This window comes from Dermacentor variabilis, chromosome 8 (genome assembly GCF_050947875.1).
Source record: "Dermacentor variabilis isolate Ectoservices chromosome 8, ASM5094787v1, whole genome shotgun sequence".
NCBI lineage: Eukaryota > Metazoa > Arthropoda > Arachnida > Ixodida > Ixodidae > Dermacentor > Dermacentor variabilis.
The window spans coordinates 21,857,059-21,874,080 of NC_134575.1; the positions used below are offsets into that span (position 1 = coordinate 21,857,059).

The following is a 17,022-nucleotide window of genomic DNA, read 5'->3' on the forward strand; positions in this document are numbered from 1 at the left end:
TAATTTTAGTATTGTTCAGCATGCGCCACCCAGCCCAACAGCAAGTTATATTTTCAGTGCCTTTTTTATTCCACAAATATACTAAATCACTCTTGTGGCAGGAAAAGAATCTCATCTTCTTCAATTTAACTACTTCAAGATCATTACAATTTTAGGGGGTGAAATACAGCGTAACATACGAAGAAAATGTCCACGACTAATATTTGGAAGATCATCATACAAAGTCTGATTACCGAATTTAACTATGTGAATTCTCAGAACGTTCTTCAATATAACTTTGTTAGTGGGATTATTTTAGGAGAAGCGCTTGTTGGAAAGAAAACTGAATGAAATAAGTCGGGGAATCTAGAGTCTCTTGCGTTCAGGTTCTTCTATCACTATTCACGCATATTACCTTAAGCTTGTACATTAATCAAGACGTCGACCAACTAGCCTAATTTTACATCATTTAATAATGGTAATATTGGGTTCCGGGATCTCAGTCGCCGAAAACTCCATAGGTTAACACTGGACAGAATAGCTTACGGAAGAGTAGACCTTGAGAACAGCTACAAGGAAATGTTTTGATAGCCTCAAGTGAGACACGCGTGCTTTTCGCATTTATTTACCAAAAGTGGGCCCAGCGAAGCCAGGTACAGTTTTGAGATGTATCTTCCTTGATGCCGTTGGCACTGAAGAGAGGCAGGGAAATTAAGGCAATAACTTTATGTTCCCGCTAAACTTGTCACCATCATTTGGACCGAACAAAGTAAGTACAAATGCATAATGAGAATACCCATCAATATGGCGCAAGAATCGTTTCACATCATTGGTACATTAGAACGTCGCCTTTTTTTCCAGAGCTAGGTGACCAGGAGGCAGCGGGACAAGGTTCACTGTGCAAGTTGACACGTTGCATATTGTAACTGCAGTCCGATCTTATTTTGCATGAATTGCTACTAACAGACCCAGAAGTATCTTGTTCATAAGCTACCTCACCTGGAAATATAGGTCAAACGTCGCAAAAAATTACTAAATTATCCCGCCTAAAATTTTAAACGTAAACTCTCTCACTTACTAGCAAATATGGCGGAATGTAGCCACCACCAATAAGGCTGCCTCATTTCGAGAGTTGCGCTTCGTTGGGAAGCCCTTTGTACTGTCCACATTCGAGGCTACGTAAGCGTTGAAGCAAAAAATACTTGAATTGAACAATCAGGAAAGCATTGTTACCCATAAATTTGCATACTGTTTTTGTCGTGGAGGTAACGTCTCTGTACTGAAGTTTCGCCACTTGAAGTATAACACAAGTGCAAAGGCGCACATGCTATTTACTACTGCTTGCAATACATGAACAGCATGCAGTCAGGAAACCGCGTTGAGGAAAAAGATGAATATAATTGGACCAGTGTTCCGTCCATTTTGTGTCCTGTTTTCGTAGGTTCGGTTTTCTTTAGTTTACGCTGCCACTATGAGAAGGAAATTGTATAGCCAGATTAGATACCTTGTCTACCTGTTGCAGTTTTATGATCGCTGTTCAATCTTGCAATCTTTTTCGTTCATAATGTTCTCTCTAACCGCAACCACGCATAACACAATGACAATGCTGACTTCGTCATATAATAAATAAGGACATAGCACATTCAGTATTCTATGGTAAAAAAGAACTATAGTTTGCCGCGATAATAATGCCAAAAATAAACATGACAACTGCCAGTGAAAGCTCAGAACCGAGCTTTCTCAACTCAAGTTGCATTGTTTTCAGACATGAATATATATGTGGTCTGATTCAGGCATAATTTGGCCATTTATGATCGTCTGAACTACGGCCAAATATTTCAGCTTCCAAATGATGAACATTTTTGTTGCTTTGGCCTTTTTCCTCTCAGCTATTCTGTGGACGGGGCGGTCATCTGCGCGTGCTATTGGTGCACATATGCAAAGACAACACAGAGTAAGAAGAGACCCACGTCCTGTTACTCCATCCACTACTACTACAAGAGCTGCTGCCCCGGGTAAGTAAATATTTCCTTTGCCAGAATTTTTGGGGTTGATTGAAAACCGCACTACACAGGCGTTGTCTCTCCGTTTTGAAACGAAGAAGCGCTAAGCTGGAATGGCTCTAGGCAAGGCCTTCTAACAACTTAGGCGCATTACTGCGATAAAGAGTAGGTAAAGGCGTAGTAGGCGTAGAAAACATACGACTTCTATGCGCAAAGTCGTTGTGAACACGGTGAGGAACAATATACTGTTTAAGCATTCTTTGTAGTATCAACGTTTCATTTAGCAAAGCATTCCGATCGTAAAAGTTTGACTGTCCGTACCTGCTATTCTAATTTAAGGTGTACGAAAAATTGTAATTCATTTACGTCGTTTATGTTACTTGCTGTTACGAGTGGCCTGTTTGATGAATAATTGCGTCGCGCCGGCAAAGCCACCGGGAAAGTCCAGACGTTTGAAATACGCCGTTCCGCCTGCAACGTTCAAAACCGCCTAGGAGGCAGCAACGGCGAAAGGATGCTAGCTTTTGTGCGCGCATTCTAACCTCCTTCCCCACGACTCGCGCGACGTCCTGATGTCTGCATATGCTACCCAGTGCTGTCTCCCTTCAGCGGGCGGGGCGGTCAAGCTTCATGTGTGCATTCGCTCTTCTTCCTGCTCGACAAGGAAGATGCTGGAGGTGTCTTTGTGTACGTGCGTGCGCGTGAGTGTCCTTCCCTCTGCTGGGCCAGTCGCGCTTGCAAAATCCTTTGAACTATCTTCCATGTACCAAGTGGCGGTCGCAAGCCTGATCAGCGTTCGCTTTCTCCCTCTCCTGAGCGAGGGAATTCCAATGACTTCATAAAAGACGCCCCCGTCAACGGACTTCACCCTTCTTCACGAGCTAGAGAGTGTGTTGTTATCCGTCAGGAAGCTTTATAGCTGACTTCTCTGTAACGACGTAATTAAGCAACTTTGTTCATGGCTACGTCACCTCCATGTCTTCTGCCTCACCCCCGCTCTTGACTTATGGAGCTCTGCGAAGTGGAGTCAGCGGAATGCTCTGTATCACACAGTGTCCGCCTGTAACATGTCATATGAAAACTACATTGCACCTAAAGGCATTTTGCGCGTGCTTGTATTGCGTAGGGTAGTTATTGTGATTTACGCTTCACGCTGTCTGCGTACCGCTAGCCCGTAGCGCTAGAAGCAAAATCAGATGTTCCCTGTGGACTCTTCTCACCTCAGCACTATGGCAAAGAGGTGTTTTAATAAACAATTGAAGTGCAATAAACACAAACTACAGCGTCGCAGTTTCACGCGAAGGCTGAAGCATTGATTGCGAAGGCTGAAGCATTGAAACTATCCGATGGCAGGATGGTATGTTCATCGGCCGTATTAACTTACCTGGGCATACTAACTAAATTCACAAGTACAGTGTCACGCGCGCAGAAGCCAAGATGAAAAGCTCACTCGATGACCGCGGAGACTCACTTTAAAAGCGCTGGAGTGAGGAAGCGTGGCAGCAGCAGCGAGCAATTAACCATCGTGTGACCTCTCGTGTGAACGCGAACCATCGCGCTAACCCTCACGTCCAACGCGAGCTACGCCGCGAAAACACCACGGACGGCGGACTGTGCGCCCGTCGCAGATAGCTTTGAATATATAGCGGGTGGCGCCACCAAGAGTTGAACCCCCCCCTCTCTCTCTCTCTTTACCTACGGTGGTCGTTGAACTAGTCGCAGATGGCTTTCTATATACAGCGGCCGGCACCACCCGCAATAGAACCCCCCCCTCCCACTCTTTCCAGCCACGGCGGACATTGTACCCGTCGCATATGGCGTTCATATAGAGCCCCCTCCTCTCTCTACCCACGGTGGACATTGTACTCGTCGCACCACACGCACTTTTTTGTACGTACTATTTTTTGAGTGAGTCGTAATACTACACAGGCAGGGGTACTATCGATGAGCCGGCTGATTTTGTCGTCATGATGGCTTGGCGAATGCACTTTGTTTTGTGCTAAGCCTACTCTCCGGAGCCGTCCTGATGGTTCTTTTTGTATTGGTACGCTCTACTCTGTATGTCGTGCCATCTGCTACGGTGAAAACGGTTCTTCTAAATGTATCCAAGTGATATAGCTCGGCATACACAGAGTTTCTGCTGTGCGATTGCTGCGCAGTTGTTTGAGGCTATATACAATGAACCGACGTAGTTAAATCAGGAATTACCAAATCCTGACTGGCAGCTTGCCACTGTCATTGAACATTAAAATGTACAAGCATTACATTCTACCACTGATTATATAGGGGAAGAAACTAGGAGGTTAACCAAGAAGCACGAGAACAAGTTAAGGAGAGCGCAAAGAGCGATGGAAGGAAAAAAAAGACGAACTCAAGTGTCAGAAGCACACAATAGGTGATGAGGTGCGTTGCAACAATGCGAAGCACATGCGTAGCTTTCGCCGCGTGTACTTCCCCGTTAACAATGCGGTTGCATAAACTGCAGTTACCGGGAAGCGGCTATTGTAGCATACGAAGCAGGGAGGGACATCACTACGTTTTCATATTTAAAAGAACAACTCGCCTAGCAACTGATTTTGTTTGTGCAGTGATGGCGCTATGGGACATGGAGTACGTAAACTGTATTCTCTTCTCGGGGGGGGGGGGGAGTGTTTGGTCACGTCACCCTGGTGTTCATGACGGAGACTTCAATGTGGCAATTTCAAAATCGGAGCAGTAACGGTTTATTCTGTTCATGTAGAGGAGTTTGATTGCATGTTCTTCGACAATCCAAGTCATCGAACCACTGTGCACAAAGTCATGTACAGGTTTGACCATAGCTAAGAATCTCTCAAAATTAGCGAAGGAAAACCTCAGTATTTACCACAGCAATCACAAAGCAGTTATCAATATCATTTCAATGAAATAAAGGGTTGCTACAGTGCATTTAATTGTCTAGCTGTCAATAATTTGATCTAACGCATTGCTCAATCGTTCAAGCCTGTATCACATAGGTCTATGGGATCAACTAATGCCAAAGCTTTGCAGGCCATCCACCTTCTCATCTGGGATTCGAGCCCAGCTTTTTTATCTGACGTTTCCTCAGAATGCAGAAGTCTTCAATTCTTCTTTAGGCTGATGACATCAAAATATCTGAATAGCTGCTTCAATCGAACTGCAGAGAAATTTTGACCGCGTAAAAAGTCCAGTTTAAGATCATTTAGACATGCAGTAGCCCCTGGGCAAAATCTTGCGCTTCAAATACACTGGACAATTCATCACAAAGAGCTCGCAAAGATCGATATTTTTCCTACCGGAAGTGCAAAAACGCCGCCATTATCGCCCGGCGGAAGTGAAGTAAAGTGAAGAATGTGGAGTACCAGCGCCCGTGCTTTCGGCTTTCCTTGCTTGTATATCGTTCCGATGTATCAGCGAACAACAGGTCCCGCACGTGTGCTAGCCACATAATTAGTATACTATGGTAGCTGCTTCGTGCGCTGTGACAGCGCTGTTGCATGCGCGTGATGTTCTTTTAATGCGAAGTATTTATTCTCCGAGACCAGCCGGTTCTCTCTACCTGGTTGTCAGGGGCGTAGCCAGGGGGGGGGGGGAGGCCTTATGGGGCTTCAGCCCCCCCCAGAAATTTATTCGGGCTGTCCACGCACCGCCGACCAAAGCAATCCCCGGCGCAGGAAATCATTCTTGATTTTGTCTAGAACGTCTTTTTCACGCTCCAAAAGCCATTTCACCGCGAAAAATGCCAAGACGGGCTGGAGTTCCCCCACCCCACAAAAGGAAAAAAAATGTTGCGGCGCAGCGAATTGTCGCATGGTGAAACTTCTATTTTGTTACTTCTATTGCGGAAAGTAATGGGCCATGGGACGCTTCAGCTGCCGGATACTCTTATTATATCATTGCGATAGCAATTAAATGGAGACTCTAGGCGCATGCGCGCCGTCGCCGTCGCCCTGATGTTCCGCATTAAGTCCAAGGGCGATACCATTGCTACCGCGTGCCGCATGCTGTATGTGCGACTGAAAACGTGTGAGGGGTGGGGGAATGGGTTCAGAAGATGGTGGCTCAGTCTTGTGTGCGCAAGGGAGAAAAGTGAGGAGCAAGCGCGCCGCCTTCCTTCGCGCGCGATACATCGGAGGGGGGGGATGGATGGAATTGGGGAGGGATCTAGGATTCTGTGAATCTCTGATTGCGCAACATGTTTATTTGTCTTGTTTGAGCCATTATATACCGCGACTTTTTCTTAGATACGCAGATTTATTGGGGACTCTTACGTATGTTTAGATATCTTGTTGCGAGGTTTTGTGTATACGTGCAGTGAACTTTGTTTCCAGTGGCAATTTTTTGCTCTTTATCAAGCTGTATCTTCGCATTTCTAATGTACGAGGGCGAGTCAAATGAAAGTGAGCCTACCCACCTCGCGCAATTATGGTTCTGTTCATTATCTGCAAGGCCTGCGCGTGGCATGCAGGCATCTCTCACAAAAGTGGCACGCAGGTGTGAGAATAAATGTTCTTTAATGCGCTCATACACTGGGTTGAACATGGTGGCGACACCTATTAGACTCTCCAGAATTTGAGCAGCCTGGTGCAGTGAGGTTTTTGACAGCTGAAGGTGTTTCCCAAAAAGAAATTAGTCACCGTAAGGCTACCGCGTACATTGAAAATTGCATTTCATTGGCCACTGGGAAGCGTTAGAAACAACGGTTCAAAGAAGGACGTGAAAGTTGCAAAGACGATCCCAGACCGGGCCAAAGCCATCGTGCAATCACTCCTCACAAAATTGCAAAGATTGATGAGCTGATGACACAAGAACAGATGATAAGCATCGATGAACTGGCAGAGCGTGTGAACATCAGTCACGGTTCGGTTCACCGTCACCGTTCACGCCATAATTCATGAACATCTCGGCTATCGGCTCTTGTGTGCGCAATGAATGCACAAGATTTTGAACCACCGCCAGAATACGGAGAAGTTCAGCGCTGCCTTGACTCATCTGATCCGATATCACAATAAGGGCGACGACTTCTTGTCTGCAATTGTGATCGGGGATGAACCATGGTGCCACTACTACGAGCCTGAAACACGACGGCAAAGCTTACAATGGAAACATTCGAATTCACCACCCCAAAGAAAGCAATCGCCATCATTTCCGCCGGAAAGGTGTTGTTGACTTTTATTTTTTGATCGTCAGGGGCATTACTGATAGAATTTGCTTAATCTTCTGGAGAGACTATTAATTCTTTCGAAAATTGTGAAACGCCGGATCGGCAGCGTGTCGCAATCAAGAACAAACTACGTGAAAAATTGACGAATGGGGTCATCTTGTTCCACGACAATGCCCGTCCCCACGTCGTTGATGTGGTTAATATAAAACAGGCGAAGTTCAAGTGGGAAACGCTGCAATATACGCCATACAGCTCAGATCTGTCACCTTGCGACTTCCGCATTTTGGGGCAACCGAAAAAAAAGCTCAAGGGAACCAGATTCGTCTCGGATGAGGACGTGAAAGTCAGTTACAGACGTTTTGAAGCAGCAACCCAAGCAGCTTTATGAGACGGGAATTACGCGACTCGTTAGTCAATGGGACAAATGTCTTAATGCTCATGGAGTCTACTTTTAAATAAAGTACCCCGATTAACATTCACTCAGTTAGCTCACTTTCATTTGACTAGGCCTCGTATATTCTGCAGAACTCCTGCTTTTTATACGTGCTCTCTGCTGCGACTATAATTTCGGTGAAATTACTCACTATACACGACCGGTGACAGCTGCTCCTGTGTAATACAATGGAACAAATCGCAGCGTCATTGAGATTTTTGACTGGCCGTTGCATATGTAGAAGAATGTAAACAAGGATCTTGATGACAAAGTTTTATTAACATATTTGTCCTCAACTTGTTCATTTCTTGGCCCTTACGTTTTTCATATCAGCGGCAAGCACTGCTTTGCTGGTTTTGAGCTGATGTAGTTCTAAAGTTCATGTGATATTTTCTTTACTTATTAAACAGACAAAACACACGGAAGAATTGACATCAGTTATGTTGGGCACAATTTTTGGCACATACGAGTACAATATTTTATGAAAAAATACCAATTTTACTTGTATTGACAGTGTATAGCGTTCAAGAATTCGTTTGTAGCATCTTTGGCAATGGCAATACAGTTATCATTCATGTATTTGATCCCTAGGCAATTTGTTTAAGAGGAAGCTTTAGCTTGGGTCCAACTCCGACGCGGCCTATTCAGATACATGTAAAACGCAGAAAGGCTTTTTGAGATAACTCCTGAATCGCTTTTAATGAATTTTTTTTTTGCATTTTAGAGAGTAAGGTAAATTCTAGTTTCTGTTGGAAGCGGAATTTCGATTTTGGACTGGAACTTTGTTTAAAATATTTTGAAAAATTCGAAACTTCGAAAAAATAGAAGGACGAAGTTTACAATTAAATATCTCTGAATTAAGAACAGATGTCGCGGTTCTGTAAACGGCATCCACTACACAATTCAAAGCGGACAAATTTGATATGTCTATTTGTATCTTACGTGTATTGATTATGTTATGTACAAGGGTTCTGCAAGAGCCGTATTTCCATAATACTTCATTTTTTTAGACTCATGTGCAACATATCAATTTTGTCCGCTGCAGATGTACTATTATGTGAAATTCACATAATTGTTATATCAATTTTCACTTTTCAATAAAATATTGACGACCTAAATTGAAAATTCAAAACAAAGTTACTAGATTTCAGTTTTTCTTTTATATGCAACAAACCTCATCAAATTTGGTGCAGTGGTTGCCGTCAAAACTGGTTCTCCTTCTACATGTATTTAGATAGGAGCATCCGACTTCATGTTTCCTCTTAGGAGGAGGCCGAGCTGCAATCTGAGCCCTTTCCCTCCCCCCCCCCTCCCGAATCAAATTTCTGGCTACGCCACTGCTGGTTGTCTACGTTCAACAGCAGGGCCTCTATGCGTTCAGTCTCCGCTCGAAAAAGAACGCATAGGGGTCGCCAAACTAAAGGTGCGGTGTAGTCCGGCTTAATGCGGACGCTATCCACGCCTGGCACAATTGCGCACAGACTCCCGTTAACTTGTAAAGGATGAGCGAGCAGTGCGCTTGGCTGCCTATAGACCCAACGTGGCGCAACTGAGAGATGAACAGTTGGGCGGAATTCTTCAATATATTCGCCCTATTCGCATCGCTACCACTTTGCCGCTTGGTGCACAGGCATAGTTTAAGAGCTGCTAGCAAAATTAGGCAATTACCAGACCTGTGGCTTTGGCGCGATTACTTTGAGAGCATACGCTAGGCATTTATAGTCAATTTAGCCCAAGTGGAATTCCGTTGCAGCTGGCCTTTTACATTAGGAGCTGCCTTGCTCTGCCATCTGACATATACTCATTCTCTGAATAATGCTAAATAAATGGGTTCACTATCAATAAATAGAAAACTTGAAGTAGGTCACATTGACCTAACGCCAATATTATTCTGTCTTTTTATTCGATTCATCTTACAGCACTCGCCAAGGTTTTAAAAAGGCGCAATTGGTATGATTTTTGATAATACGTTAAATTTCTCCGGCCACATTAAACGCGTATCAACACGAGAGCTGCGCCCTCTTGGCTCTGTCTAGATATTTAACACAAATTTTTGTACCCCACTTTCCTTCTGTAAATTCTTCGCATTCTTGTTGTTTTCAATACTTGAATATGCTTCAGTGTTGTGCAAGGACACAAGTAATTGTGTCCTTGGACAACAGTAATTGCGTCCTTGCACAAAATAGTGGAGTTGTCTGGCCTTTGTACGCCTAAAATTTTACAAGTTTGGAGAATTATCCCAAACGTCTGTAACTTAGCTGCTAAAGTAGCCGCACCGCCGTCCACCTTTTTTCGCCATTCATGGGAATAGAACACCACCAGATATCTTAGTTCCTATTTTACCTATGGTTTTGCCGAATACTACAAGAAGGCAGTAGACTCTTGCCTGTTCCTTTAATGTTCCACCAGACGCTCACCTCTCCGCATGCAGTGTCTACAACTGTAGTTATTTTTTTTCAATTTTGATATATTTCAAAAAGTGTTAGGTTTTATTTGTTCCGAAATCGCACCTTAAGCCTTCTCACTAGCTGAGCTCATTTCCCGTGTTCCCATAGTTGCTTTCACCTTGCGTATATGTGTCATGTTTTAGTGGTGGATGCGGCACCAAAAAATCACGGAGTCAGGACTACACGATGCCTCAACAGATAAGTGTGATGTGTAAATCGGGCATTAGTGTGGTAGGAAGAAAGAGTGTCTGCGCCCCGTAATCGTGAGTGAAAAAGAACAGACGCGACCACAGAACAGCCAGAGCAGGTTATTGGTTTTGAACACGTATATGCAATTAACAGGAAAGGGAAAGCGAGGAGCCGATTGGCAACTTTCACCGGAAGGGACACAGCGCCGGCCTACTCTTCAGAAGGGAGGTGACAGCAACATATAAATAGAAAGTAGGAAGGAGGGGAGGAAAGAGCAAAGGAAGAAAAGCGGCTTGGGGCCAATGAAGAAACACGTCACCTTTTGCTGACATAAAGATTTACTGAATACAGGGCTCGGGTAGCCGGCGGGAGGATCAAATGTCGCCGACACTCTGGTCGCAGAAAGGCGGGACCGTTTGCTAGGAAAAATAGCCGACTCAACTCCAGTTGAAATCTACGTAAAGCGAAGCATTCTTAGTGTTATTCGCTCATGAAACATGTGTTTGTGAATTTGAAGTGTAGTTTGCGAGGTATAAATATTAGTATTGAATGGCAGCAAGTTATTCCAAGAAATTGTTTTATTTGCAGTGAATTATAGACAGGCTAGATATCATGTGCACATATTTACATGCAGTAAGTCTTATACATATTTTATTTGTTTAAGCCTTCAGGGGTGATCCGTAGTGTCGTGTTGCACTCGGGGTGTTCCTGTTGCGTCGGTTCCTTCTAGTGTAACTGCGGATTGAAACACTCCAAGTGCCTCAGCATGGTGGCTGGGCCGCGACGACGGGTGTTCTAGGCTGCTTGCCGCATCATGCAACCATGGCGATCGGTGTTAGATGCGAGATACGTACGAAAATGTGCGTAGAACTCGGCAAGAAAGTTTCGTTTTAAAATAGCAGAATACAGATGGTGGCGGTCCAGGGAACGTGCAACCAGACATTTCTCTTGGGGCTGACCCGATCCAGCCGTAATATGGACACTGGAGTGAAGTCGCTCCTTCCTCTCTGCTTCGAAACCTGCAGTCAAAAATGCGCTTCATCGACAATTTCATACCTGACAACCTTAAAGGACAATTTGTACTTCACTTCGTTGACCATGATTGAGTGCTCTAAGACTTGGTAGTAATTCCGAATTAAATCACCTGCTCACCATTTAGCCCATTCGTTAGTTGTTGTCTGTGCGGTAAATTTTGTATGCTCTTACCCCTGTGATGCAATTATACGTTATGACTAGGTAACTCCTGTGCATCAGACAGGTTGAATGCGGTTGTACGAGCGTAAAGTAAAAAAATTACTAGCGCTAACAAGACTAACGAAAAAAATTTGAACTACACAAAGCGCTTTTTTTTTCGTTAGTATTGTTAGCGCTAGTAACTATGTAACAGCGAATGCATCAATACCAACTAGCCCCACTTTCTGCGTAAGTTAAAATATGTCACCTCATCGATTGTTCACTCAAGGCCACGGACTTACGTACAAGGTTCTATATATGTGAACTTAATGTATATGTCGGTACTAGGCCTTTGAATGTTGTGTTATTTCAATATTGTTGCTTAATATCTGTTCATTCTATCTTTCAGTTATATTCTGTGATCTCTTACCGTTCGGTCGTGGCAGTTTTAGTTCTTTTTATAACTTCTGTTTCTTTATGCACCAGCATTTAGAAATCCGGTCGTTTCTGGACGCAAAATAAATATTGATTCATTGATTGTTGTTGTTATACATCTTATGTATCGTTTACTATTTTCTAGACTTGCACATATATTAGGGCGGTGACGCCGACACAAACGAAATATGCCAATGCATTTAATTGCTTAGATAAGGAGGTTAATGTATTATGGGGAAGCAATTTTGCAACTATGTAACGCGAACGCTGTGAAGATTTCTGCAGCGACACATATGAGAGAGGGAGAAATGATGCATAGAAATTCAGGGAGGTTAACCAGAGTTAGTTCCGGTTGGCTACCTTGCACGGGGTAGAATTAAGAGAGATAAAGGAAGAGAGAGGAAAGGGGAGAGAGAGAGACGAGCACAAACAAAACGAGCACACTATGAAGCTATGGGGGCCGGCGTTCTTCAAATCTATCCTGAAGCCCCGTACACCACCGGCACCTTAGTAACGCTAGTAAGGCCTTCAGCGTGGATGTTCTTTGCGAGCACTGGCCTAAAACGTTTAGTTCTGATAGTGGCCTGATTTTCCAATTGGTTCAGCAGTCTGCACATCAGTTGTCTATATATCGGGCATTATATCGTGGGCAGAAAGAGATGTGTGGGAGAGTCGCATCGCTGCTGCATGTGTCGGACATGGGGCTGTTGGGCATTCCAATAAAGTAGGCGCATGAGTTTTAAGTGCAGCGCCAAGTCACAGGCAGTGCAGCATGGTCTGCTCATGTCGTGTTAACACAGGCGGTAGATGCATCGGTATATCCGGAGACAACGAACGCAAATGACACATGTTGAAAAAGTTCGAATCCCACAGGGGCAAAATACATTCATTGGAAATCAATCCCAGCCCAGCCGCGGCCTCTGTTCGCGAAAACATAACCACAACAACTTGACCACTTTCAGGCGCAAATCGGCCGGCTTCGTCTGCGGGGCCATTCCCGTTGTTGAAATTTCCTTGAAGCCATCGAAATATTATCTTGTGTCCCTTATCATGGCTGCGCTGATATATCTGTCGAATTTCTGAGGCCAGTTGTTCGTTGAGTCCGTGGCGCATTGGGGTTTTTATGCACTGAAAGGCTGCCTTGGAATCACTAGAGACTTGTTGTGGTGATTCATGGTTAACGAACTCAAGTTTTCCACCCATCGAGGTGGTACGCACCAGAAAATAATCGCTTATTTTAATTCGAAACTCTAATCACAGGTGAGGGCCAAGTAACGGCTCTATTACCACATCGCGTGCTGCATCCGGCTGTACCGGCCAATCGTCTTGAACAGTCGCTCGAGTGGCACTGATGCACGAGACAGACTGAAAGCTCTTTCAGAACTTGAGTGTATTTAGCAACCTAAGATAAACGAGTCACGACCACGGTTAATGCCCGTGGTACTTCATCACTTGGTCGTCACACATGACGTGGACAGTTCATGTAAATGAAACATTAAACAAACTTTCAAAAACCATAGCGGTTTTGTGCAAATATCGCTGCGTCTTGCCTCAGAAAATAAAATTGTTAATTTACAAATCCCTATTTGCTCATACTCCTACTTAGTCCGGGACCCGCCGTGGTTGCTCAGTGGCTATGGTGTTGGGCTGCTAAGCACGAGGTCGCGGGATCGAAGCTCGGCCACGGCGGCCGCATTTCGATGCAGGCGAAATGCGATAATACCCATGTGCTTAGATTTAGGTGCAGGTTCAAGAACACCAGGAAGTCAAAATTTCCTGAGTCCTCCACTACGGCGTGCTTAATTATCAGAAAGTGATTTTGACACGTAAAACCCCATAATTAGATTTTTTTTTGCTACTTAGTCCAGGGCATGCCTACAAAACGAACACTTAGAAACTAGAGAAACATTAAAAGAAAGCCCTTCACAACACCGTTAAGGCTGCATACGACACACACAGTGAACGAATTTATAAGATTCTAAATCTGTTGCCAGTAAATGACCTCTATCATGCAATGTTAAACCAGTATAAATTTGAATAGAAAAATAACAATTAATTTCTTACTGAATTGGCCGGACTAAGGCAGTTTGTGCATGTCTGTTCTGTGGTGGTGCGTGGAACCTGGAAGGTGCCTAGAACACATACAACCTACGGAACTCAGATGCGAAAATATCATAAAACTGTGGCGCTTGATAATTTAGAGCGCCAAATATAACAATAGCAAACCTAACCGTCTTATTTCATTTGCTGTGACGCTCCTATTTTCTTTGTGTTTTGCTTTCATAATACCATATGTAATTTCATGTGGTATTCATGTATTGATGTGAAGCTAATTCAGTCTACAAGCGTTTTCTGCACATTTACTTGTTAATATGCCTATTTTTACTAGTATTTATTTGATTAGAAACTGATTTAGGGCCTTTCCATTAATGCACCTGACTTCTATACACTGTTGAGTTTATTTCTGTTCATGTGCGGTATTTATCGTGCGCCTTGTCTGCCAATACTCGTTGGTGCAGAAACTTGTCAAGCCACATAGATCGTTTTTGTCTGTACCCACCAAGTGCCTTCGATATTGAAATAAAATTTGATTTGATTCAGTAATCGATTGGTCGATATGAACATAATATTAGCCACTCACTCCAGTTGGGGCAGAAATGCTACGTGTTAACGAAGAAAGTGATGCGATACTACCGGAAACGCTGAATTTTATTCCAGATGCTCGACAGTTCTGCATGAATAGCTAACGCTACTGAACTCGGCCGGAACATCAGGAGATTGCAGTGCAGCCTTCTAGAAAACGGAATAACGTTAAAGTGGTTATTTCACTCTATCACGATTCTGTGCAACACCACAATTATGGAGCAATGCGATTGCGGTGGTACTGAGAATGTCAACAAACTGGGATGCACTTCACCAGTGTTTTCAGTGCAGCGAGGCTTATAGCAATGTGGACTTGATTATTGCGTGGAATATCTTGCTATCATAAGTATTTCCTCTCTAGCGCACCTTCTTTCTAGCTCTTTCTCTTGTTCGCCGACAGGGATGCTCAATTGTTTGTAACCAACACACCTCACTTCATAAATTTTTCGCACCATCACTAACATTCAAGTTCCTGTTGGACGAATGGGTAGAACTAGTGCTAAAAGGCCTTTGCTTGAAATAATTATGTGGCTCAGTTTCTGTCGAATATTCTGACTTTGTATAGCTGCATATGATGGCTGAAATCGATCATTGGAAATTTTATTTCCTGTACCATTGAATAACTGACAACTTGCAAATATTTGGTAAATCAAACATTTTCAGTTAACGGAAGGTTGTAACGTGAAACTAGACACTGGAAAACGTCTTGCAGGTGCCGTAAATAGAAGTTTAATGAAACGTACACTAGGTTCTTCGAAATGCAAATCATTCTACACTCAATGTCGCAGGCATAGGGAATAATATGAGCATGTCAATAAAACGAGGAGAAAAACTGGGGTATTAAATGGAGGAGCATTATACCTTTATAAAGCTACCAGTGTCCGCGCACTTTAGGGTGACGATGTCCTGCATTGATTTTCGCTTCGCCTGCGCTCCTCATGTTTTGCAAATACATTCAACATATTACTAAAAATCTATGCTTTTCCATCCCAGCGTGGCACAGAGGCCGAAGAAATGCAATCCAGTAGATGAGCTTTCTCTGACGCCAAGTGACAAGATCACGAAGGATTTCAGTACAAAGTACCCATCATTAACTAAACTGAAAAATAAAATGCATCTAGTGTTTCTGTAAGTACATACCAAATTGTGTTTAAACCAAGGCAGTTTGTTATTATCATCGCACCTTATAAGTGCACTGAAAGCGTAATTTTATTTGCTTTTCCAAAAGGGGTAACTTCTATCACATTACTTATGAGTTCTATCATCATTGAAAATCTAAGCAAATATTAGGGAGTATTACAGTGCTGTTATTACCTAACTTTCTTAACCGCTACATTTTGGGGAATATTCTGGAAAGGGGAGGCATACGCAACGACTGTATGCAGCTTTTGAGAGATTTAGCTAGAAAATACAGCTTGTGCTGAATGGGAAGGGATAAGGAGCGAGGAGCCTGTTGATATCAACAAAGTAAAGAGACAGGGGAGCGCTCTATCCCCGCTGCTGCTTACGATGTTCATGGAAAGGATGGAAATGATACTAGAGGGACGTAATACGGGGTTTTATCTCTCGTACAAGTAAGCAGGTACAGTAGTAGAGCAGAAGCTTACTGGGTTGCTTTATCCGCACGCCATTCTGTTGCTAGCTAACAAGGAAACTGATGTGTAACGTCTGTCTGACATCTGTGGGTCGGAAGGCGTAATTTTAGGCCTCGAATTTAGCGTTGACAAATGTGCTATGGTATTGAATAAAAACAGGGAACAGAAAGTGTCACTAAGCGGCCAGAAAATACCTCGAGTAAAAGAATATCAATACTTTGGTATATGGATAAACGACGGCTATAGATATATGGAAACTTACGAAAAAAGAATAAGAGCAACTGGGAAAAGTTATGGGGACATAAGAAAAAGCAAAACCCAAAGGGGAAATGTGTAATGTTTCCAGGACATAGATTTGAAAATGCGATTGTTTACTTAAAGCCAGGAGTACAATCAGAACTCGGTAGCAAACAAAGGTCAGCGGGATGCCTCGCAAATAACGCACACGGGAAGACTACAAATGCAGCTGTGTAGGGGGAAATCGGCTGCACAAGTTTTGAAGTGAGGGAAGCTCCCCGAAAAATTGAATATGAAGAATGACTGAGAAATATGGAAGAATGTAAGGGAGCTGGGATAGTGTTCAGATATTTGTGAAGGAAAATAATTGACTCACAGTGGAGGAAAAGACTTTGGACGTTTACTAGTAATTACGCGACCGGTATGGCGAGCAACATGGCAAGAAATAACTGCAAGCGGGAAGTCATAGATTCTGAGAAAATTTCATGGGTCGCGGCAATGAAAAAGAAACCTGCTATGAGCAACTACTAAAGAGGAAAAAGAAAATTCAGGAAAGAAACAATTAATGATAACTCAAACGGAAACTCTTTACTTTTCGAAGCGAGATTAGTACGCCTTAAAACGTGCACTTCTAAAGCGAGATACAACAACGAAGAAGCAAGTGCTTGCTGCAGTAAAGGTGGAGAAATGAAGGAGCACGTTTTATTTGAACGTAGATATCTGCCCA

General features: G+C 43.5%; 1 protein-coding gene across 8 annotated transcripts in view; it reads left to right on the top strand.

The window, feature by feature from the left end:
- LOC142589802 (uncharacterized) overlaps positions 1–17,022 on the top strand; it is a 40,279-nt gene that overhangs the window by 20,000 nt on the left and 3,257 nt on the right. For 5 of the 8 annotated variants that reach the window (XR_012829954.1, XR_012829956.1, XR_012829955.1 and 2 more), the window contains 2 exons: positions 1,869–1,994; positions 15,457–15,591. Coding sequence is in view for 1 of the 8 variants with exons in the window: in XM_075701380.1 (XP_075557495.1) it covers positions 1,370–1,416; positions 1,869–1,994; positions 15,457–15,591 (308 nt within the window). In the remaining 7 variants the exon portion in view is untranslated. Of the gene's footprint in view, positions 1–1,278; positions 1,421–1,744; positions 1,995–15,456; positions 15,592–17,022 lie in introns of those variants that run through there. The other 3 variants (XM_075701380.1, XR_012829958.1, XR_012829957.1) reach the window with 3 other exon arrangements.